The sequence below is a fragment of the Taudactylus pleione genome, unplaced genomic scaffold, assembly GCF_031769625.1.
Source record: "Taudactylus pleione unplaced genomic scaffold, aTauple2 ptg000140l, whole genome shotgun sequence".
In the NCBI taxonomy this organism is placed as follows: Eukaryota; Metazoa; Chordata; class Amphibia; order Anura; family Myobatrachidae; genus Taudactylus; species Taudactylus pleione.
The window spans coordinates 592273-615494 of record NW_028284542.1 but is presented as its reverse complement, the minus strand read 5'-3'; the positions used below and the strand labels follow the sequence as shown (position 1 = coordinate 615494).

Here is a 23222-nt window from a genome sequence, read left to right as displayed (position 1 = left end):
ATAGCTGCTTGCTGTAGGTACGTGAAAGCAATAAGGCATCTGTTCTTTGGCATTGTTTTCACAGGGAGACTGGGTTTGGCTGAAGAAATTTGAGCCCGGTGCCTACCACGAGCTGCGGCCAAGCACCACCAGCACATTGCGCAAGGTGAGATTCACATACAGTCGGTTACTGGGCAACTGGTTACATTGTGTCACTGTTATCTGGCGTGCCGGGAGCATACTTTTATTCTCACCCAGATTGGCATTCTCCATCTGCATACAGCCATTAACAGGATAGGGCCCGATTTATAGTTGTACCTAAAGATGCCCCTTTGGCGTATGAGAACACCTGCGTACCCACATCGCTTTTGAGTAGAAGGCATCTTCATTGGGTGCTCTGGATGGGACGTAAATTGACAGGGTAGTAGAGTGTTTCCATAATCTGATTTTGTCAGTGATGCCATAGTTGTTAACTTGTTACAAAACTTTGGCCCTCATTCAGAGCCGTACGCTCTGAGCAGAGCGCACGCTCTGAATGAGGGCCATCCTCCATAATTATGGAGCGTCCTCCTGGACGCTCGTATAGCTGTGGGTCACCACCCACAGCCTATACGAGCGTGCAGTTTGATGGCCGCGATGGTCTTGACCATCGCGACCATCGCCACTGCGAGCCGGAGCCTGCGGTTGAGTTTTTCAACCGCAAGGCCCGGAGTGATTTTGGCTCTATCAGAGCCAAAATCACTCCCACTGACATCACTAGTGATGTCAGTGGGCCGGCTTCTGACGGTAGGCGTTCCCTTGGGAACGCCCCCGTCAGGGAGGCACGCCCCCGGCACGCCCACCAAAGGGGGCGTACTGTCAATCAACATCGACAGCACGCCCCCTTTGATCAGACACAACGAGCGAAGGAAAGTCCTTCGCTCATCGCGTCTGGCGCATGCGCACGACGGAGCTCCCGCCGTCGTGCGCATGCGCAGTGCACAACATCGACCCACTTGCGAGCGGACAGCCGCTTGCGAGTGGGTCTGAATCAGGCCCTTTATTCGGAAATGATGCAAATATCAGAAATATTCTATGACACAGAGCAGCCGATCAGTTATTAGTTTTCCTTTGCCTAATTTATTAATGTGATGAAAATATACAATGTAGTGAGGTTCTCCAACGCTTCCATGTAGACAAGCCTCTCGGTTCCTTCCCCAGTGAGTGGTCCAGGGACTTAATAATGCAATTCGCTGCTAACTGCGGCATCGTGGCCAATTGTGGTATACAGAGGGAGGGTGGGACCACCATGTCATTATTCACAGCCCCCAACCCTCCCGTCTAGGCCCTCCCCCTATGGAATCTCCCAAAAGGGACCACTGAAAAATGATAGTATACATTATAATTGCTCTATGTTTGGAAGAGTCACCGCATGTTACATCGCTGGTGCTGTTGCTGATTGCAGATGAAGGACTTGCGGCATGAAAATGTGAATCCGTTCCTGGGGTTCTTCTCCGACTGTGGAATCTTTGCTATTGTGACGGAACATTGCTCAAGAGGGAGCCTGGAGGATCTGCTTAGGAACGAAGACGTCAAACTGGACTGGATGTTTAAATCTTCACTGATTCTGGATTTGATAAAGGTATTCATTAGACGTTTATCTGAGTGCAGGCTCTGCAGCCAAGGCCCCCCCCCCCCCCCTTTAGTCATAGTGATCTGTGCAACTCTTATAGGTCAGCACAGTGGAAAAAGTGACCTAAGGTGCAGACTCATAATGACTTTATCCACGAGGTTGTATGGTTTAGAAAATAATGAGGATAAAATTATTGTATTTCATTTTCTTGTATATATCATACTAATTAACAAGTTTTACTCTACCGTATTGGAACTACCAAGAATACAGCAGATATAGATGTAATGTGATGCTGCTGCTTTTGTTTGGTTTCTCTGTCTAGCTTGTGTATTCCAGATGTACTTTCTATAATCAGTAAGAATTATATATTGCAGCAATCATTATAAAGGTTTAACAAGTTGTGAAGGGTTTTGTACAGCCCCTGTTCTCCCACACTAGGGGGCCGATGTTTACGCAGTGCGAGCGATTATTGGCCATTGTGCATGTGTGTAAGTCGCACTGCGCACGTGCAGCGATTGCATTGCGATTACGCACGTACAGAGGATCCACTCGCAAAGCGAGTGACGGTTAGTCAGCATTTGGGGGGGGTAACGAGGGGGGTGGTCAGAAAAACACAGACGTGTCTGACTGTTAGCGCCATTTCATGGGCGTGTATAAAATAGGCATTGCGATCTCTTGACCAGCACGACAGCTCTCAGCGTGTCAGGGGAGCTGCCAAGTCTACGGCTGGACAGACCTGCCGCAGATGAAGCATGGCTGTCCGCAGTGCGTCGATGGTACCGATGTTTAAGCTGTTTGCTCAATGTAACCACCTCCCATACTTACTCTGAACTTAGGGGCTGATTCAGACCCGCTCGCAAGTGGGTCGATTGTTGCCCCCTGCGCATGCGCCGCCTCCGGCATGCGCATGCACGAGACCCGGGCCAGCGACAGGCGCTCTGTCGCTACGGGTCTCGCACCAAAACGGAGCAGCTGTTGAATGTGATTGACATCTCGCCCCGTTTTGGAGGCGGGCAGGGGGATGGCTACACAAACGGAGGCGTTCCCGAAGGAACGCCTACCGTTTGTGGGATGCACCACTGACATCACCAGTGACCACTGACATCACCAGTGATGTCAGTGGTGAGCTTCCTGCTCTATTTAGAGCAGGAAGCTGACAGGGGCTTGCGGGAACGAGTCCCTACCACAAGGGTCTCGTCGCAAGCCCCGACCATCGCGACCATCACCTGGCCGCTCGCAAAAGCTGTGGGTGGTCACCCACAGCTTAGCGAGCGGCCAGGAGGCTGGCAAAAAAAAAAAAAAAGCCGCCCTGTTTCAGAGCTGAAAGAGCGTCCGGCTCTGAATCAGGGCCATAGACAGAATCAGCCCCTGCGGTGTTTGTTGTAGTAATCTGAAGAATGTGTATTTTGTTCTCTTTCCGCAGGGCATGAGATATTTACACCATCGAGATTTTCAACATGGACGTCTAAAATCCCGAAACTGTGTAGTGGATGGTAGATTTGTCCTGAAGTTAACGGATTATGGATTTAATGAAATTGTGGAAAACCAGAGGGCTCCGCGATGCTCTCATCCCGCCGGAGGTAATAAACAGAAATAAATACTGTAACTGATCATAGAATGAATATGTCCCCGTAGCCAAAGCGTACAGGGATGTCACCCGTTCCTAGTGTGTTTATAGGCTGAATTCTTAAGAATACTGAAAATGGTCTACAAAATCGCTGTCACGAATTGGGGTCTTAGCCCCACTTACCTCACCCGACGACGCCACATTGCGATACCCTGCCCCAGTACCTCAGCAGCAGGTCCGCTCTCCACAGCGCGGGATGTAAACAAACTGGCCTCCTGCATTGGAGCGGCCATATTGGGTTTCCCCATGTGACTTCCTAGTCAGGGGGTGGCCAACCAGTCAGAGGCAAAGAGCTAAAAAATATATGTGGTCAAGAACCGATATCATGCGCACACAAAAATGTGGCGTGGCCCTATTTTTGTGCGCACGCCTTTGGTATGACACTTGCAGGAGCATAACCTTGTGTCACAGCCCACCCCCGTAGTAGTGCCCCTTATGCAATGCCCCCTGTAGTAGTGCCCATTATGCAGTGCCTCCTAAAGTAGTGTTCCTTATGCAGTGCCCCCAGTACTTACCTGACTTCACTCTGGGCAACGCTCCTGCTGTCACTGATTGCTGGATCTAACTGAAACCAGGTGACACGCAGGCTCTTCATATCGCGGGTGACGTCATGACATCACCTGCGCACTGCATCACTGGGAACGCTGGCCTATGAAGCGATCAGAGGCTTCTTTAGCCTCTGATTGCTTCAGAGGCCAGCATTCACAGTTGCAGTGGCATAGCAATGGCCCCCAAGCCACCACGGGCTCTGCGGGGGCTGTTCCTACGAGCCTCAGCACAACAAAGAAAGAGCTGCATGCAGTGCGAAAGCCGCGGGTTGGCCGCCCCTGCTTTAGAGCATCACCAGATAACTGACACTGCTTGGACCAGAGACTGGGGGGCGAGAGAGAGAGACAAGAGAAAGACGTGGGAATGAGAGGACAAGAGGAATAAAGAGAGATGCAAAGGGAAAGAGATGGGAAAGAGGGTAGAGAAAGAGACGAGAAAGAAATGGGAGGGACAGAGAAAGGGGGTGGGAGAGAGAGAGGGGTAGACAGATGAGAAGGGTGTGCAAGGAAGAAAAAGCTCTGCAATGCAGGACACAACAGCCAGCAATCCTGCAGATGAGGAGTGGCCAACCAGTCAGAGGCAAAGAGCCCCAAAATCTCTGCAGGTATGTCAAAGAGCCGAGATCATGCGCACGCCGAAGGCGTGTCACTCCAGTCCCCTCATGTGTCACTTCAGCAGCCTCTCATGTGTCACTTCAGCCCCCATTTGTCACTCCAGCAGCTCCTCATGTGTCACTCCAGTCCCCTCATGTGTTACTCCAGCCCCCTCATGTGTCACTCCAGCCCCCTCATGTGTCACTTCAGCAGCCTCTCATGTGTCACTCCAGTCCCCTCATGTGTCACTCCAGCCCCCTCATGTGTCACTTCAGCAGCCTCTCATGTGTCACTCCAGTCCCCTCATGTGTCACTTCAGCCCCCATTTGCCACTCCAGTAGCCCCTCCATGTGGCACTCCAGCAATCCCCATTTGTATCACTCCAGCAACCCCCCAGTATCACTTCAGCAGCCCCTCATGTGTCATTCCAACCCCCCATATGTCACTCCAGCAGACCATCATGTGTCACAACAGCAGACCCCCATGTGCCACTCCAGCCCCACCCCTCTCTCACTGGGCCATTCTAGTTCAGCCACCTTCCCCCACACTCCCTCCCACTCCACGGGCCACTCCAGCCACCCGCATGTCACAAATAAAATAAAAAAAAATAATAATAAACCCCACAGCTGTCTGTGTCACATAGGAAGGCTCCGGCTTCTGCGACCACGTCCTTCTCGTGGCTGCAGGTTCAGTCACAAGTTGAGCTCCGCCTCCTGTTTGCGGCGTGGCATCACCACATCGTCCATAGATGCCTCCAGAGCATAGCAGACTGCTGCAACAAAGGACAAGCCTCCTAAGAACAGCTGCGCGCCTATCAGAGGAGGCAGTCAGTGTCAGTCAGGGGAGCCGCATGAGAACGGAAGAGCCGCATGTGGCTTAAGAGCTGTCCTAGTCCATTCCTTGCGCTGCACTCAGTCTCACATGACTGGCAGTCTATGTACTTCCTTGGCGGCCTATTTATACTTGCCTCTGAGGACATTATATTGCCAGAGCAACACCTTCCTGCTGGGATAGCTCCTGGTCCACAGGCTTCAGTCATTCCTGTGCTGTTCCTGACAACGTTTGCTGTACTTCAGTGTTGGACTACAGCTGCCAGCCTCTCCTGTGTGCAGCCTCAGCAAGCATCGCTTCATCTGCCAGCCTCACCTGTGTGCAGCCTCAGCAAGCATCGCTTCATCTGCCAGCCTCACCTGTGTGCAGCCTCAGCAAGCATCGCTTCATCTGCCAGCCTCACCTGTGTGCAGCCTCAGCAAGCATCGCTTCATCTGCCAGCCTCACCTGGGTGCAGCCTCAGCAAGCATCGCTTCATCTGCCAGCCTCACCTGTGTGCAGCCTCAGCAAGCATCGCTTCATCTGCCAGCCTCACCTGTGTGCAGCCTCAGCAAGCATCGTTTCATCCACCAGCCTCACCTGTGTGCAGTCTCAGCAAGCATCGCTTCATCCGCCAGCCTCACCTGTGTGCAGCCTCAGCAAGCATCGCTTCATCCGCCAGCCTCACCTGTGTGCAGCCTCAGCAAGCATCGCTTCATCTGCCAGCCTCACCTGTGTGCAGCCTCAGCAAGCATCGCTTCATCTGCCAGCCTCAACTGTGTGTAGCCTCAGCAAGCATCGCTTCATCTGCCAGCCTCACCTGTGTGCAGTCTCAGCAAGCATCGCTTCATCTGCCAGCCTCACCTGTGTGCAGTCTCAGCAAGCATCGCTTCATCTGCCAGCCTCACCTGTGTGCAGCCTCAGCAAGCATCGCTTCATCTGCCAGCCTCACCTGTGTGCAGCCTCAGCAAGCATCGCTTTATCCGCCAGCCTCACCTGTGTGCAGCCTCAGCAAGCATCGCTTCATCTGCCTGCCTCACCTGTGTGCAGCCTCAGCAAGCATCGCTTCATCCGCCAGCCTCACCTGTGTGCAGCCTCAGCAAGCATCGCTTCATCCGCCAGCCTCACCTGTGTGCAGCCTCAGCAAGCATCGCTTCATCTGCCAGCCTCACCTGTGTGCAGCCTCAGCAAGCATCGCTTCATCTGCCAGCCTCACCTGTGTGTAGCCTCAGCAAGCATCGCTTCATCTGCCAGCCTCACCTGTGTGCAGCCTCAGCAAGCATCGCTTCATCTGCCAGCCTCACCTGTGTGCAGCCTCAGCAAGCATCGCTTCATCTGCCAGCCTCACCTGTGTGCAGCCTCAGCAAGCATCGCTTCATCTGCCAGCCTCACCTGTGTGCAGCCTCAGCAAGCATCGCTTCATCCGCCAGCCTCACCTGTGTGCTTACCTGGATTTTCACCAGAGGGACTCTCTGGCTGTTCTGCATAGGCTATTACCATGGCTGGTTTCTCCTGTTCTGAGTATGTATACTAGGGGTGTTCCTGAGTTCCAGGGTTGTAGTAGGCTGAGGTACTGTATTCCTGGTTCATTCAGCTAGTTCAGTCGGGGGTCTGAAATATCTTATCTCAGTCTCAGCCCTGAGTTTCGGGTTCTGATTCCAATTCCAGGCTTGTGCGCTGGAGTGTGGGTTCCAGGACTTTGCAGCCTCTGTGGCTGTCCGTTCTGAATTCCCCATTCTTGACACTGGTTCTGAGTTCTGAGTTTCTCGATTCCAGGTTTGGTGCTTTGCAGCTCTGAGGGCTTCATTCAGAGGCGGCCGAACGGTCTACGACCGCACGGCCGCCTCGATGTTTGTCCAGTGCGCATGCGCACGAGGGAGCCGGCTCCTCCGTGCGCATGCGTGAGACCCGCTACGACCGACAGCGCCGGTCGTAGCGGCTCTCTTTCCAAAGGAGGCGAGCTGTCGATGTTGATTGACAGCTCGCCCCGTTTGGAAGGCGGGCCGGGGGGGGGGGGTGGCAGCACAAATGGAGGTGTTCCCATGGGAACGCCTGCCGTTTGGGGGAGGCCCCACTGACATCTCTAGTGATGTCAGTGGAGAGCTTCCGGCTCTGACAGAGCCAGAAGCTCTCCGGGGCTTACGACAAGTGAGACCCTACCCAAGGGTCTCGTCGTAAGCCCCGATGGTCGCGATGGTCTATGACCATCACGACCATCACCCTAGCGGTCGTTAGAGCTGTGGGTGTAAACCCACAGCCTAACGACCGAAACAGAGGCGGCCGGTCAGGATGCAAGCGGCCGCCCAGTTTCTGAGCGACCGCTTGCATCCTCCGACCGCCTCTGAATGAGGGCCTGAGTCTCTATAGTAGTGTTCATCTGATTTCCCAGTATTTGGTTCCAGTTCTGTTTGATCGGTTCCAGGCTCTCACAGCTGGGATATCCTGGTGCATAGTCCAGTTTAGAGTTGGCGTCTCATACTGACAAATAGCCATGGACGCTCAGTTTCTGCCCGTTCCTGCTCCATGAGTAGGCAACTTATGAAGTCTTCCAGTTTCACCCACACTCCCAGTTCAGCTGGTCCCAAGGGTCCCAAAACGGATCTCAAACCATTGATACCCATGACACGCTGCATCTATTGGACCGCAATGTCCACTGCAGCGCTGTGTGCCGTGCTTGTGTACTGCTGTGCCCAGATGGCCCATCCAACGCATTTTAACCTTCACGCCTAGTCTCCACTCATGGAGAAACCAGTTCATATGAAAAGTGTGCTCACTGCTTAGGTTCCCCCACACAATGCACTTTGGTGGAACTCCAGGTGCATATTACCAGCAAAAAGTACACTATTTCTTTGCATTCTGCAAATGACCTTCACTTGTACCTGTTGTTACTTGGTGACCATTGGTGTAAACTCAAGACGTCAAATATGCAATTCCTTTCTTGTGTTTCCCTTATACAGAATTGTTTTGGACAGCTCCAGAATTACTTCGAGATCAAAATCTGGCAGGGAGAGGAACCTTCAAAGGGGACGTATTTAGCTTTGCTATTGTTTTACAAGAAGTAGTTGTGCGAGGTCCGCCATACTGCATGTCGGGTCTCTCGGCTGAAGGTCAGTCCTGTTGGCATTACAACATATATATGTAGCTTGGACATGTTGGAAATGATGTGTGTGCAGGTGTTGATATTGCAGAGTTATGTAGGTCCACGCCAGAGGATGACTGAAACTATGAACAGCCCAGTTTACTCAACCAGTGGTGTTGGTTTATTGATAGATACCAGGTACAGCCGTACTCACTGTTACATGTACACTGGTAATGGAGCAAATCTTGAGCGGATCGGGGTTTCATACAGCTCACCAGCTGGTGAGTGTATGCTGATTGTGGGTAGCGGTGCTGGATGCTGGTATAGCAGTATATGCAAGTACTAACCGGGTCTCTCATAGGTGCTAAGTAGGAGACTACTGTCTCTCACCATGTCAGTATACACAGTAAAGACAAGATGGTCCCTGCACATGCTCAGTAGTGATCTCGGTGGCCATCTTGCATGAATCCTCCCTGGGTAGACAAGACTGGAGTCTGTACAGTAGCACACGCCTCTTTCAACAGGACATACCAAGGAGCCTGTAAATCCCAGCCCCATCTATGGCCGTGGTCCAGAGGATACTTTCAGGTCTATGTATCCCAGAGGTCCCAATTTGGCTCTAACTCACCTCCAGGGTTCCGTAGAGTTGTGTCCTGCACCATAAATGAAGTTTATGAGTTGGACCATTACTCTGGGGCGTGATTGATAGGCAGGGACTCCGCGGTCTATGTCTTCAGAGCAGGGGTGTATCTAGGGGCCCGAGAACAGGGGCGCCGAGAGGGGGGGGAGCAGGTACAGATTACCGGGGCCCGGGCTTCCTGAGGGGCCCGGTGGGGGCCCAGGTCCGGCACCGCTCCCCCCCTCCCTCACAGCAGCCCAGCACACAGCGTGTGCTGGGCTGCAGTGGAGACTGCTCGTGGTTGCTGAGCAGCAGCCACAGCGGTCTCCTATGCCTGTGAGGTAGAGCGATCACACTGATCGCGCCCCCCCTGGCTTTGAGCAGGGCTGAGCAGGCCCAGAGCGCTCTCCTCCCCAGCGCACAGCGCCACTTTGCGGCGCTGCAAATCTTTTTATGTTTCGGGAAGGGGGCGTGGTCACGCCTCCCGCAATTAGGCCACGCCCCCTATTACCCGGGCCTGCCGCTGCTCTCAGCGGGCCTGCCCGAGCACACCTAGCACAGTAAGGAGCTGGAGCCCCCTCCCCACCTGTTTTGTAGCACTGAATGCCCTGTAGCTCTATGGGAAGTCTGATGTGTGTGCTACGTGCCACTTAATCCCAGCTGCACCCAGGCCACAGTATGAACTGATGCTGGGTTAGTGTCAGCTCCATAGAAATTGCTAATTAGATGAGATGTTATCATCATATTCCAACATGCTGAGACTTGTGGTTCCACAGCAAGTGGGTGGTGCCTGTCCCTTACCTGGCCTGTGCCTCTGTGACTGGTCTCCTCCTCCCCCTCTCCTGACACTTCCTTCCGATTGGCCAGTTCTCTTCCCAGAATGCTATGTGGCCACAAAATCACTTGGCAGTGTGACAGTGGCAGTGTGCAGGGACCCCCATCTCCTCCAAGTCAGTGCCGGGATTCGGGCAGAAGAGGCGGAGCTAGCATGTGATCGGGGGTGTTGCCCGCCTCAGCTGCCGCGGTGTTGCCTGACTTTATGCGACACCGTGGAGGCTGTACAGGGGGTGATCACCCCCCTCATCGCCCAGCCCAGATGCTTTTGACAGCATTAGTACAGACTTTTGACAGACAGGACTGGTTGCGGATGGCACCGCTGGGAGGCGCCCCTAGCGAGTGCCATCTTGGCCAATAGGTACATATTCCCCTGCTTCAGAGAGTGATATCTAAGTTAGTGGGCACCAGCTATGGTATGAAGCAGCCTCTCTGATCCTTTTTATAATATATACCCCACATTATTGTACACATTTACCAGGCAACCTCTAAGAAGACAAATAATTAATTGTATATTGCTCCTTTTAATAGAACTAATGTGTGTCCATTTATTCCAAGCACGAGCTGCAGTGTGTGTATACCGAGTGTAGGCTGCAGTGCGTATATAGCGAGTATACCAGCTGCAGTGCATGTATGCCGAGTACAAGCTGGAGTGCGTATATAGCGAGTACCAGCTGCAGTGCATGTATGCCGAGTACAAGCTGGAGTGCGGGTATACCGAGTACCAGCTGGAGTGCGTGTATACCGAGTACCAGCTGGAGTGCGTGTACACCGAGTGTAGGCTGGAGTGCGTGTTGTCCCGAGTACTAGCTGCAGTGCGTGTATAATGAGTACAAGCTGGAGTGCGTGTATATCGAGTACCAGCTGCAGCGCATGTATAGTGAGTACCAGCTGCAGTGCATGTATAGCGAATACCAGCTGCAGTGCGTGTATACCGAGTACCAGCTGGAGTGCGTGTATACCGAGTGTAGGCTGGAGTGCGTGTTGTCCCGAGTACCAGCTGGAGTGCGCGTATGCAGAGTACTAGCTGGAGTGCGTGTATATCGAGTACCAGCTGCAGCGCATGTATAGTGAGTACCAGCTGCAGTGCGTGTATACCGAGTACCAGCTGGAGTGCGTGTATACCGAGTGTAGGCTGGAGTCCGTGTTGTCTCAAGTACCAGCTGGAGTGTGTGTATACCGAGTACCAGCTGCAGCGCATGTATAGTGAGTACCAGCTGGAGTGCATGTATACCGAGTACCAGCTGGAGTGTGTGTATACAGAGTACCAGCTGGAGTGCGCGTATACCGAGTACCAGCTGGAGTGAGTGTATACCGAGTACCAGCTGGAGGGCGTGTATACTAAGTACCAGCTGCAGTGCATGTATACCGAGTACCAGCTGGAGTGCGCGTATACCGAGTACCAGCTGGAATGCGTGTATACAGAGTACCAGCTGGAGTGCGTGTATAAGGAGTACCAGCTGGAGGGCGTGTATACCGAGTACCAGCTGGAGGGCGTGTATACCGAGTACCAGCTGGAGGGCGTGTATACAGAGTACCAGCTGGAGTGCGCGTATACCGAGTACCAGCTGGAGTGCGCGTATACCGAGTACCAGCTGGAGTGCGCGTATACCGAGTACCAGCTGGAGTGCGCGTATACCGAGTACCAGCTGGAGTGCGCGTATACCGAGTACCAGCTGGAGTGCGTGTATACAGAGTACCAGCTGGAGTGCGCGTATACCGAGTACCAGCTGGAGTGCGCGTATACCGAGTACCAGCTGGAGTGAGTGTATACCGAGTACCAGCTGGAGGGCGTGTATACAGAGTACCAGCTGGAGTGCATGTATACCGAGTACCAGCTGGAGTGAGTGTATACAGAGTACCAGCTGGAGTGCATGTATACCGAGTACCAGCTGGAGTGAGTGTATACCGAGTACCAGCTGGAGTGCGCGTATACCGAGTACCAGCTGGAGTGTGTGTATACTGAGTACCAGCTGCAGTGCGTGTATACAGAGTACCAGCTGGAGTGCATGTATACCGAGTACCAGCTGGAGTGCGCGTATACCGAGTACCAGCTGGAATGCGTGTATACAGAGTACCAGCTGGAGTGCGTGTATACCGAGTACCAGCTGGAATGCGTGTATACCGAGTACCAGCTGGAGTGCGTGTATGCCGAGTACCAGCTGGAGTGCGTGTATACAGAGTACCAGCTGGAGTGCGTGTATACAGAGTACCAGCTGGAGTGCGTGTATACAGAGTACCAGCTGGAGTGCGTGTATGCCGAGTACCAGCTGGAGTGAGTGTATACCGAGTACCAGCTAGAGGGCGTGTATACAGAGTACCAGCTGGAGTGCGTGTATACAGAGTACCAGCTGGAGTGCGTGTATACCGAGTACCAGCTGGAGTGCGTGTATACCGAGTACATGTGACATTACAGTAGCTCAACATATAAAATGTTCAAAATGTTGCCATTTGAGATGCCGACACCAGACTGTCGACAGTACATTTTTGTGTTATTTTTTATGGTTAGGGTTATGGTTAGATTTAGGATTAGGGCTGGTGTTATGGTTAGTTTTAGGGTTATAGTTAGATTTAGGGTCAGGTTTAGTGTTAAGATTAGGATTATTGTTATTGTCAAATTTAGTGTTAGGTTTAGATTTAAGGTTAGGTTCAGATTTGGGGTTCGGGTGAGAATTATGGTTATGGTTAAGTTTAGGGATAGGGTTATGGTTAAGGTTAGGCTTAAATAAGCAGTAAACTGTATGTCGACATTCTGGTGTCAACATGTTAAATGTCAACATTATGGACATGTCGATATGAATGGCAGGTATTTTACATGTCGACCTAATTTCCATGTCGACTTTCTGACTGTCGACATTCAGAACCTACATTCTGGCATTGACATTTTGATGGTCAACATTCTAAATATGGCATAGTTGCCGACATTCAGCTCCCTCCTTCCGGGAGGGAGCTGAATGCCTGCATTGTGTGGGGGCGTGGCCGGGCTATGATGCCGTTTTGGGGGCGGGGCCGGGGGCGTGACCGCACGATCGCGTCATCGTGGCCCCGCCCCCTCTTCACAATGCCGGAAAAAAGACATTGTGAAGCAGGGGGCGGAGCCACGATGACGCGATTCAGCGCGAATCGCGTCATCGGGCCCCCCACCAGCGGGGGTTTTTACTATTAGTCTGGGGGGGTAGGCGGCAGCCGGGAGGCTTGCCTGCCTTTCCGGGGGGTCGGGAGCGGCACCCAATATTCGGGAGGCTCCCGACCAAATCGGGAGGGTAGGCAAGCCTGAAATATGGACTTTTCATACCACCCCCTAACAGACTAACAGACCCCACAGTGAGATTAGAGGGACGTCACAGGCTGAATATCTACAGTAAAGCCGCATACCCACTAGACGATTTGTATGAACGATATGGACGATAACGATATCATTCAGCGATATATCGTTCATACAGTATCTTTCAGTGTGTATACAGTTAACGACCAACGATGCAGGCTCCCGTGGGTCGATAACGATGTCCAATCTGACGCTATCGTTTAGAATTGTTTGTTCAGAGATGTGGCAGGATGACTTCACTGAAATATATCTTTAAAGATATCAGTGTGTACACCCAACATCGTTTGTCCTGCACTACAGAAAGCTCAAGGGAAATCTTTCACCAATATCGTTCATACAGCACATCGTCCCATGGGATGCAGCCGGGAAGCCGGCGGACCTAATCCCGACAGCCGGCTTCCTGACTGTCATATCCCGGCAAGGGTCTAAAGACAGGCGTCGATATGCCGACTCCTGTCATTAGACATACGCCGGGAGCCCGACGCCCGGCATCCTGATCGAAGGGACGCCGGGCGCCGAGCGCGGATAGCCGAGGGGGGGAGGGTTAGGTTTAGGGTTCCCGGGGGAGACTTAGGGTTAGGCACCCCCCCAGGAGGTTAGGTTTAGGCTAGGGGAAGGGGGGTTAGCGTCAGGCACCCCCAGGGGGGACTTAGGGTTAGGTACCCCCCGAGGGACTTAGGTTTAGGCGGCGGGGAAGGTGTGGTTAGGTTTAGGCACTTAGAGGGGGGATTAGGGTTAGGCACTGGGGGGAAGGTTAGGGTTAGGCACCCCTAAGGGAGGGTTAGGGGGTAGAAATAGGTTAATTAGTACTTACCTTAGGACGATCTGGATTTCCTCCTCTGCCGGGATGCGGCTGTCGGGATTTCAAACACCGGGCATGGGTCCGGCGGTAAATCATACCGATTCCTCATCCCATGTGTATGAGCCTTTAGCTGCAACATTTTCCTGAGCACCAATCACATAATAAAGCAAAAAGTGTGTGTCATTTCATGTTCCATTTGTGGTTTTTCCTCCACCAGAAATCATTAGGAAGGTGAAAAAGCCCCCTCCATTATGTCGCCCAACTGTGGCCCCCGACCAGGCCCCTCTGGAGTGCATTCAGCTCATGAAACAATGTTGGAGTGAACTAGCAGAAAGGAGGCCGACGTTCGATGAGATCTTCGATCAGGTTGGTGATAGACGAAATCTAAGTTTCCCATAGCAACCAATAAACTTCTAGCTATCATTTATTCAGCACATTCTATAAAATGATAGCTAGAAGCTGATTGGTTGCTATGAGGTAACACCTCCACATGACCTCTTTTGAAGGCCTGATTAGTATCAAGTAGAATGAGACACAAGTAGACCAAGTAAGGTGTGATTGCACGGTCAATGGCTTCAGTAGCATCCTCAGTATAATACATACTTACCTACATTTCTGGGCAGCTTTCCGGGAGCAGCAGGAGGGGACCTGCTGCTCTCCTCTTTGGGGGGCGGGGCCAGACGATAAACGGCATTAGGCCCCACCCCCTTTACAAAAAACCTGTGATTCGCGGGTCAGTGAGGAGGGGGCGGGGCTAAATTACACGATTTGCCTAATTTAGCCCCGCCCCTTCCCGACGGACCCGATAATTTCAGGTAAAATCTCCCCATCCCGCCCACTTCACTAGGAAGTGGGCGGGATGCGGGAGAGATGCCTACCCTTCCGGGATCGCGGGGGGTTACCTGAAAAATCGGGAGCCTCCCGCGATTCCCGGGAGAGTAGGCATGTATGGTATAATATCATCATTGGAATAAATAAGGTGACTACTGTATGTTTCTAGGGTGGTTCAATGAATATGTAAGGTAATAACCTCAGATTGTGTAAATGTATTCAACTCGTACATATACCCAGGGCCGGATTAAGGTTTGTGGGGGCCCCGGGGCAACTAAATTGTGGGGGCCCCCGGGACCCACCAGGCAGTGGTGGCCGCGCATGTGCAGTACCGCACATGCGCAGAAGCCCCCGCAGCACTCCGAGGACATCGCAGGGATGGAGCCCCTGTCCCTGTGTGTGTCGGTTGTTATTCTACAGGTATGATCGCATCTTGCAGTGCGATCATGGGCGGAATGTCATGCCCAGATCATATTGCAAATGCGATAATAAATTTGCCACCATGACCTAGTATGCTGCCAGGGGCAAACGCAGAATTTTGAGTGTGGGGGGTGAGAGAAAGAGAAGGGAGTAGGAGGAAGGGGGGTAGAAAGGGAGAGACAGAGAGTGGAGAGAAAGAGAGAGGGAGGGACAAGGAGGGAGAGAGTGAGACAGACAGGGAAGGGAGAGCAAGATAGAGAAGAGAGATAGAGAAGAGGGAGAGAGACAGAGAGGAAGTGAGAAAGAGAGGGGTCACGGCTAATTAAAAATGCCCCAGTGACAGAGAAGTCATGAGTGACAAGGTGAGAGAGAGAGAGGAAAGGACAGAGGATACACACACACTGTACCTGATGCAGGATCAGATCAGGCAGGCACTGGGCAGAGCTCTTCTGAATGATGTGGGTCCCGACATTAGGCTCCGCCCCCTGCCCATTCACCCGTGAATCGCGGCAACGAGGGGGCGGGGCTTCCATCGTACTCCACGATCAGTGACAGAGTCAGTGTGCTCAGCTGTCACTGCTGCCGGCTGGAACCGGCCACAGAGTGTCCAGACTCCAGAGTGGCCCGGAATGCTTGCGGCAGTGTGGGGGCCCCAAATGTGTGGGGGCCCCTGGATGACCACTCCGTCCGCCCTGCCTATAATCCGGCCCTGCATATACATATAATCAATAGTATGGCCTTGGTACAGATTATTTGTCCCCATACTTGTCTAAGTATTTGTTCCAACAGTACACCAAGACATCACGGTGTCAGGTCAGGGATGTAGGGTGGATGGTCCAGTATCTCCCAATGATAGCGCCATAACTACTCACGCGTGCGGTTGGCCTGGCGTTATCGTGCAGCTGTACGGTGCTTGTTCACAGTAACCCATGCTGTTTTCAACTAATTGCCCTCTGCAATCGGCTCAATGTGTCCCAATAGCGGACAGCATTCACAGTAGCTCTCTTGGTGAAGAAATCAACAAGAAGCACGCCCTTGTGGTCCTAAAAACAGTCGCTATGATCTTTTTTGCTGATGGAGTTGTTTTGAATTTCTTTGAAGGTAGGGATGATGTGTGTTTCCATGTCATAGATGCTGGCTTCCTTAATCACCGGTGTCTTCGTACCACTGTCTCATCACTTGTAACAATACGCTGCAGGAACTGTGCTCCCTCATCATGGTACAGACTCAAGTGCACAAGAGACAATCACATCCTATTGGTTTTGTGAACTTCTGTGAGTTGTTCGGTACCCAGCGTGAGCACTTATTCCTGTACCCCAGTTGCTCATGAACGATGTTGTGCTCAGTACCCACTGAGAAGTTCAGTTCCTCAGCAATATCACTAACTCAAATGCGTCTGTCCTCCAGAATCAGACCCTCAATGCGGCACAAATTGTCATCAGTGGTGGACGTGCTTGGCCGACTGGATCGCCGCTCATCTTTCACGTCTGTCCTGACATTATCAAAGGCAGCGCACCAAGGGCCTGATTCAGACCCGTTCGCTAGGATGCGTTCGCACGCAGCCGTCAGCAGCCAAAGTATGCAAATCCTGCGATCGCAAGCAAGACCTTAGCACGCCCACTTTCCCCACGTCATCTCCAGGAAGTGTATTAAACAATCGGTAACATCGAGTAACATCGGACCCATACGCAGCACTTGTGGCTGACCATTCCCTACCGCAAGCACTGCGAGTGCTGCTGTGTGTAATACAGCCATGTGACGTGTATGCTGATGCTGCGTCTTAATTATGCACGTCCCTGAAACGGCGTTCAGATTCACAGACACGCCTGCGTTCGCACCACCACACCCCCATTACCATCGACCAACCCCTGTCACCACCCAAAAACGGCACGTCCTGCCACTCATGCTAGCGGAGCATCTATGTATAGAGGGCCTGATTCAGAGACGGACGCTCTGACCAGAGCGCTCGCTTTGAATCAGGGCCCTCCTCCATTAAAATGGAGCGTCCTTCTGGACGCTCGTATAGCTGTGGGTCACCACCCACAGCATATACGAGCGTCCAAAAAGATGGTCGCGATGGTCTTGACCATCGCGACCATCGGACTTGTGACGGAAACCCTGCGGTACGGTTTCCCAGCCACAATCTATCAGAGCCAAAATCACTCCCACTGACATCACTAGTGATGTCAGTGGGGCCGGCTTCAGACGGTAGGCGTTCCCATGGGAACGCCTCCGTCTGGCAGGCACGCCCACCAAAGGGGGCGTGCTGTCAGTCACCATCGACAGCACGCCCCCTTTGGTGCGAGACCCGGAGCAACAGCTTGGCTGTCGCAGTCCGGGTCTCGCGCATGTGCACGACGGAGCACCCTCCATCGTGCGCATGCGCAGTGGGGAACATCGACCCACTTGCAGGCGTACTCTCGCTTGCGAGTGGGTCTGAATGACCCCCAGAGTGCGAACACTTCCCGATCTTATGGACTAGTTTGCGCACGTGCACTGTGTCTTGTATGCATGCGCAGATTGCAAACATCGGCAGGCTACATGCGAACGCAGCCTAGCGAACGGGTCTGAATAAGCCCCCAAGCTCAAACCTGTTTTCGTGACATGGCGTTATTTCAGCTGCTGATGTGCCCTTTAGACGCAGAAATCTGATCACACTGCGCACCTCAATGTGTGACCATGTTGCCGCCAGCCCCGCCCTCTTACAGCTGATGTTGGGACAGTATGACTGATGTGAGGCGCAGTCTAATGGCCTGGCGGGGAATTAGACTGAAATAGACATTCCACACGTGAGAGGTCTTGTTTCTTATTGAACACCCCACGTATTTGGAATAGATGCACAGGACCAGGGAAATCCCATTTTTTAATAAATGTTCCAAACTCGAAAGACATAGGTATTTGTAAAGGTAAGGCACAGAAACAGACAAATCTCAGGTGCACAACTCCAAATTATTGATAATATATAAAAAATGCAAAATCAATAGAGGTTTTTAACATATTCATTGCCAAGGTTATGGGCCTACCCACCATATACAGGTAACCTCTGTAGGGTAGGTCCCTAACATACTAGGGTTCAAATCCAGAGCGCAGGACCCCCCCAAAACTGGCCCAGCTAAGCCGCCCCAGGGCACCGCCATAGTAAGAAAACTGCAGTGTAAAAGAGATAGTTAGGAGTAGCTGCAGCTGCATATAAAGAATGAAAATAAAAAAGTGAAGTACATGTATAATAAACAAACAGAGAAGGGTTAAAATGTGTTATAAAGGAAAATGTGTTATAATGCGGTGCCCTGAGACAGATCAACCAAAGCAATCCAGGGGGACCCACGCCCCAGAAATGAACCAAAGTTGCACTATAGTATATAACTTGTAGGACTTACCTAGAATTGTGCCTAATACTAGTGTGCATATACATTACCAGACTCATTGCTTATAAACCAATAAGGAAGGGTGCTAATCCAGAATGAGGGCGTCTCCTTTCCCTCAGAAGTGCAATAAAGCACATTAAATGGAGTATATGGGAAAGGTTCCTGGACTGCACAACCTGAATATATACTGTATAATGGGAGGTGCTACCAGATGAGACTAATTGCAGGCACAAAAACAGACAAATCTCAGGAGCACAACTCCAAATTATTGATAATATATAAATGCAATAAAATTTTGCAATCAATAGAGGTTTTTAGCATAATCATGGCCAAGGTTATGGGCCTACCCACCATATCCAGGTAACCTCTTTAGGGTAGATCCCTAACATACTAGGGTTCAAATCCAGAGCGCAGGATCCCCCCAAAACTGGTCCAGCTAAGCCGCCCCAGGGCACCGCCATAGTAAGAAAAGTGCAGTGTAAAGAGATAGTTAGGAGCAGCTGCAGCTGCATATAAAAAAGTGAAGTACATGTATAATAAACAAACGGTGAAGGGTTAAAATGTGTTACAGAAGAAAAATGTGTTATAATGCAGTGCCCTGAGACAGATCAACCAAAGCAATCCAGGGGGGACCCACGCCCCAAAAATGAACCAAAGTTGCACTACAGTATATAACTTCTAGGACTTACCTAGAATTGTGCCTAATACAGTGTGCATATACATTACCAGACTCCATGCTTTTAAACCAATAAGGAAGGGTGCCAGTCCAGAGTGAGGGCATCTCCTTTCCCTCAGAAGTGCAATAAAGCACATTAAATGGAGTATATGGGAAAGGTTCCTGGACTGCACAACCTGAATATATACTGTATAATGGGAGGTGCTACCAGATGAGACTAATTGCAGGCACAAAAACAGACAAATCTCAGGAGCACAACTCCAAATTATTGATAATATATAAATGCAATAACATTTTGCAATCAATAGAGGTTTTTAGCATAATCATGGCCAAGGTTATGGGCCTAGCCACCATATCCAGGTAACCTCTGTAGGGTAGGTCCCTAACATACTAGGGTTCAAATCCAGAGCGCAGGACCCCCCCAAAACTGGCCCAGCTAGGCCGCCCCAGGGTACCGCCATAGTAAGAAAAGTGCAGTGTAAAAGAGATAGTTAGGAGCAGCTGCATATAAAGAATGAAAATAAAAAAGTAAAGTACATGTATAATAAACAAACGGTGAAGGGTTAAAATGTGTTATAATGCAGTGCCCTGAGACAGATCAACCAAAGCAATCCAGGGGGACCCACGCCCCAAAAATGAACCAAAGTTGCACTACAGTATATAACTTCTAGGACTTACCTAGAATTGTGCCTAATAAAATGTTCATATACATTACCAGACTCCTTCCTTTTAAACCAATAAGGAAGGGTGCTAATCCAGAATGAGGGCGTCTCCTTTCCCTCAGAAGTGCAATAAAGCACATTAAATGGAGTATATGGGAAAGGTTCCTGGACTGCACAACCTGAATATATACTGTATAATGGGAGGTGCTACCAGATGAGACTAATTGCAGGCACAAAAACAGACAAATCTCAGGAGCACAACTCCAAATTATTGATAATATATAAATGCAATAACATTTTGCAATCAATAGAGGTTTTTAGCATAATCATGGCCAAGATTATGGGCCTACCCACCATATCCAGGTAATCTCTTTCGGGTAGGTCCCTAACATTCTAGGGTTCAAAACCAGAGCGCAGGATCCCCCCAAAACTGGTCCAGCTAAACCGCCCCAGGTCACCGCCATAGTAAGAAAAGTGCAGTGTAAAGAGATAGTTAGGAGCAGCCACAGCTGCATAAAAAGAATGAAAAGAATTTGTAAAGATAAACTTATGGCTTGGTGATCTTCTGCTACCCTTCTGTGTCATACGCATCGTGATGGTTTATTTCTTTATTTGTTAGTAACAGTTATTATATACTGTAGCACACACATATTCCGCAGAGATTTACAGAGAATACTGTATTGTAGTCATTTACATCAGATCCTGCCCCAGTGGAGCTTACAATATACACTGGGTGACAAAGTATTATGACCACCATTTTATGGATATGAGCTTTTCCGCAAATAATGTACATGGAACGGTTGTTGGCGCTCACAGCAGCAGTGCGAGCATAAGCAAAACGGCTGCACTGGTGGATTGTTCCAGGGCGGCAGTTGGTAAACTGTGCACAGAGTGCACCCAGCAAACATAAGACTGGGTCTGAGCGCAGGACCAGTGGCCATAAATGGTCACTGGATGCTCCAGCAGAAGTGAGAGTGGGCAGACATGCCCAGGCCCACAGATGGGCAACAGTGCATCAAATGGCGGGCAATCTGAATTAGGGAGCAATTGTGATGGCCTCTCAATGAACATTACGCCGCACATTATATCGTATGGGTTGCAGACGCAGAAGGGCCTGTGCGTGCGCCATTGCTATCTGCTGCCAACTGGGTGAAACGTCTCCAGTTTGCTCAGGAGCACAGGAATTGGCCAGTAAGTGACTGGAAGAGGATCATGTGGTCTGATGCATCATGTTTCCAAGGGCACCATGCAGACGTTAGGGTGAGGATATGGAGACAACGGCACGAGAGCATGGAAAGGATGACCCAACAAAAGGATCCGCCACCATCAAACCTTCAGGAACTGGAAGATGCAGTTTATGGCATTTGGGCTAATATTCCCCACCAAACACACTGACAGTTAGCAGAATCCATGCCTAGAAGAATTCAATCCGTATTAAGGGTAAAATGCTAACTGCGCGTGGTGCCGATGTGCATGTACAGTAGTTGGCCAATGTTATAAGTCCTGTGTTTGCGCCTAAGGGCGGTATTCAATTATTTTCGCACCCGCGATAAAGTTTTCCCTGCCGGACTTTTCGCCTACATAGTCTCTTTTGGCCGCAGAAACTTGTCGCGCGCGTCCTCGCTATTCGCCGTATTCAATTCCAAAAGACGCGAAAATGGCGACACGTGAAGTCAGAACAGGAGGAAAGTGGTGTCAGAATCGGGGAAATCATCCTGAACCCCAAAAAAGATGTAGAAACATTGGGGATCAATGCAGTAGTGCCCGATTAGCCCTAATTCAACTGTTTGGGGCACTTAAGTTGGTACAATTGCCTCTAATTAGTGTCTTTGCACAAGTGGTGAAGATAGGCATAAAGCAGGATTTATTGGAGAAAATAAGTAGTCCTGTCACATTTGGGGAACCTGAAAATGGGTGCTAGCATGTTTTACTGTCTCTAAAGATTTTAATAAAAGTGAAAATCCTCCCTTATAAAAGCACCTGCAATCCCAAAAAGACTTGACCCCTTCTTACAGCACCCCCAGAACCTTATTTCGCTAGTTTTTGTAGTTGTCCCCCCACTTTGTGCTTTTTCGCCCCCAAAATGAAAGTACTTTTTTTGGGGTGTTCCTCCATTTTTTCTTGGAATTTTTTGACGCAGTTGTCCTTTGGGGGGCTGTCCCAAGGGTTCTGAGTGGTCTCCCCACATTTGCACCCCAAAATAAAAATGTTTCCTGTTATTCAGAGGCGAATCCTTTTCGGGTGTGAGTTAGCATTGCGATTGCTCTGCGATCACTCACGGGGAAAGAAAGCCATCGCAGAGTGAGTGACGGGAGGTCAGCGTGTGGGGGGCGGGGGAGTGGTCGGAGCAAAGCAGGCGTGCCTGTCCGTTTGAACGCCGTTGCATGGGCTTTTCACAGACGCAAGACGCTGCAAGTGGGCGTCTCACTTTTAAAGAAATTGGCCGTGGCATTAGCATAAGATACAGGCGCAGCTACACCAATAGATGCAGCCACATTTGCGTCTCCAGAAGATTCAGAGTTGGACGCAGTTGCAGCTTCGATCGCAGAGGCTGTAATATCATATGTCAATGTTAGTTTCAGCCCTCCCCTTGTGCAGTAGCGTGCGCCGGACTGTACAAGCTCTGCCGGTGGTATGCAGTCAGGAAGTCGATGGTCAAAATGAGGACGGCCGGCTTCCCGACTGTGCAATCCCCACAGGGGACTAATGATAGGTGTCGAAATCCTGATGCCTATCATTATCCCTATGCCGGGAGCCCAACATCCCCGGCATACCGAACGAAGGTAAGCCGTGTGGCGGGCGCGGATAGCCACGGGAGGGAAGGTAGGTTAGGGGCTCACGGGGGGGACTTAGGGTTAGGCACCACCCTGGGAGGGTTACGGTTCGGCTAGGGGAAGGCACCCACGGGGGAGAGGTTAGGGTTAGGCACCCCCCTGGGAGGGTTAGGTTTATGCTGCGGGAACGGGGGGGTTAGGTTTAGGCACTTATGCAGGGGTTAGGGTTAGACACTGGGTGAGGAGGTTAGGGTTAGGCACCCCTAAGGAGTGTTAGGGTTAAGGGGGGGAAAGGGTTAGTTATACTTACCTTAATTCCCTGTCGAGATCTTCACTGCTGCCAGTCTTCCGGGGTCAGGATTTGAACCGCCGGACATAGGTCCGGCAGTATTTCATAATGATCCTCTGCCGGTGATACTGAACACTCCACCATCAGCGCACCATCGCATTCACCACCTCTTCGCAGTGTCTATTCCGGAACTCCAGCTAAATATGGCCTCTGTGGCTGCGACTTGGCGTTTTTGAAATGCATCCACACTCACTGACGCGCTCGTAACATTCCTTTTCCCATACCCCCCCAAGAACTATTGTAAATGTTTATTTGATGTATATATTATAGTGAGACTGAGGGGCCTATTCATTAAACGTAAAAATTCAATGGAGAT

At 51.0% G+C, this 23222-nt stretch overlaps 1 protein-coding gene across 1 annotated transcript in view; it reads left to right on the top strand.

The window, feature by feature from the left end:
• The window catches only part of LOC148522734 (retinal guanylyl cyclase 2-like), a 118981-nt gene that overhangs the window by 54058 nt on the left and 41701 nt on the right, over positions 1 to 23222 (top strand). Inside the window, exons 7-11 of the mRNA XM_088473809.1 lie at positions 65 to 145; positions 1424 to 1600; positions 3015 to 3171; positions 8128 to 8277; positions 14047 to 14195. Coding sequence (XP_088329935.1) covers positions 65 to 145; positions 1424 to 1600; positions 3015 to 3171; positions 8128 to 8277; positions 14047 to 14195 — 714 coding nt within the window. The remainder of the gene's footprint in view (positions 1 to 64; positions 146 to 1423; positions 1601 to 3014; positions 3172 to 8127; positions 8278 to 14046; positions 14196 to 23222) is intronic.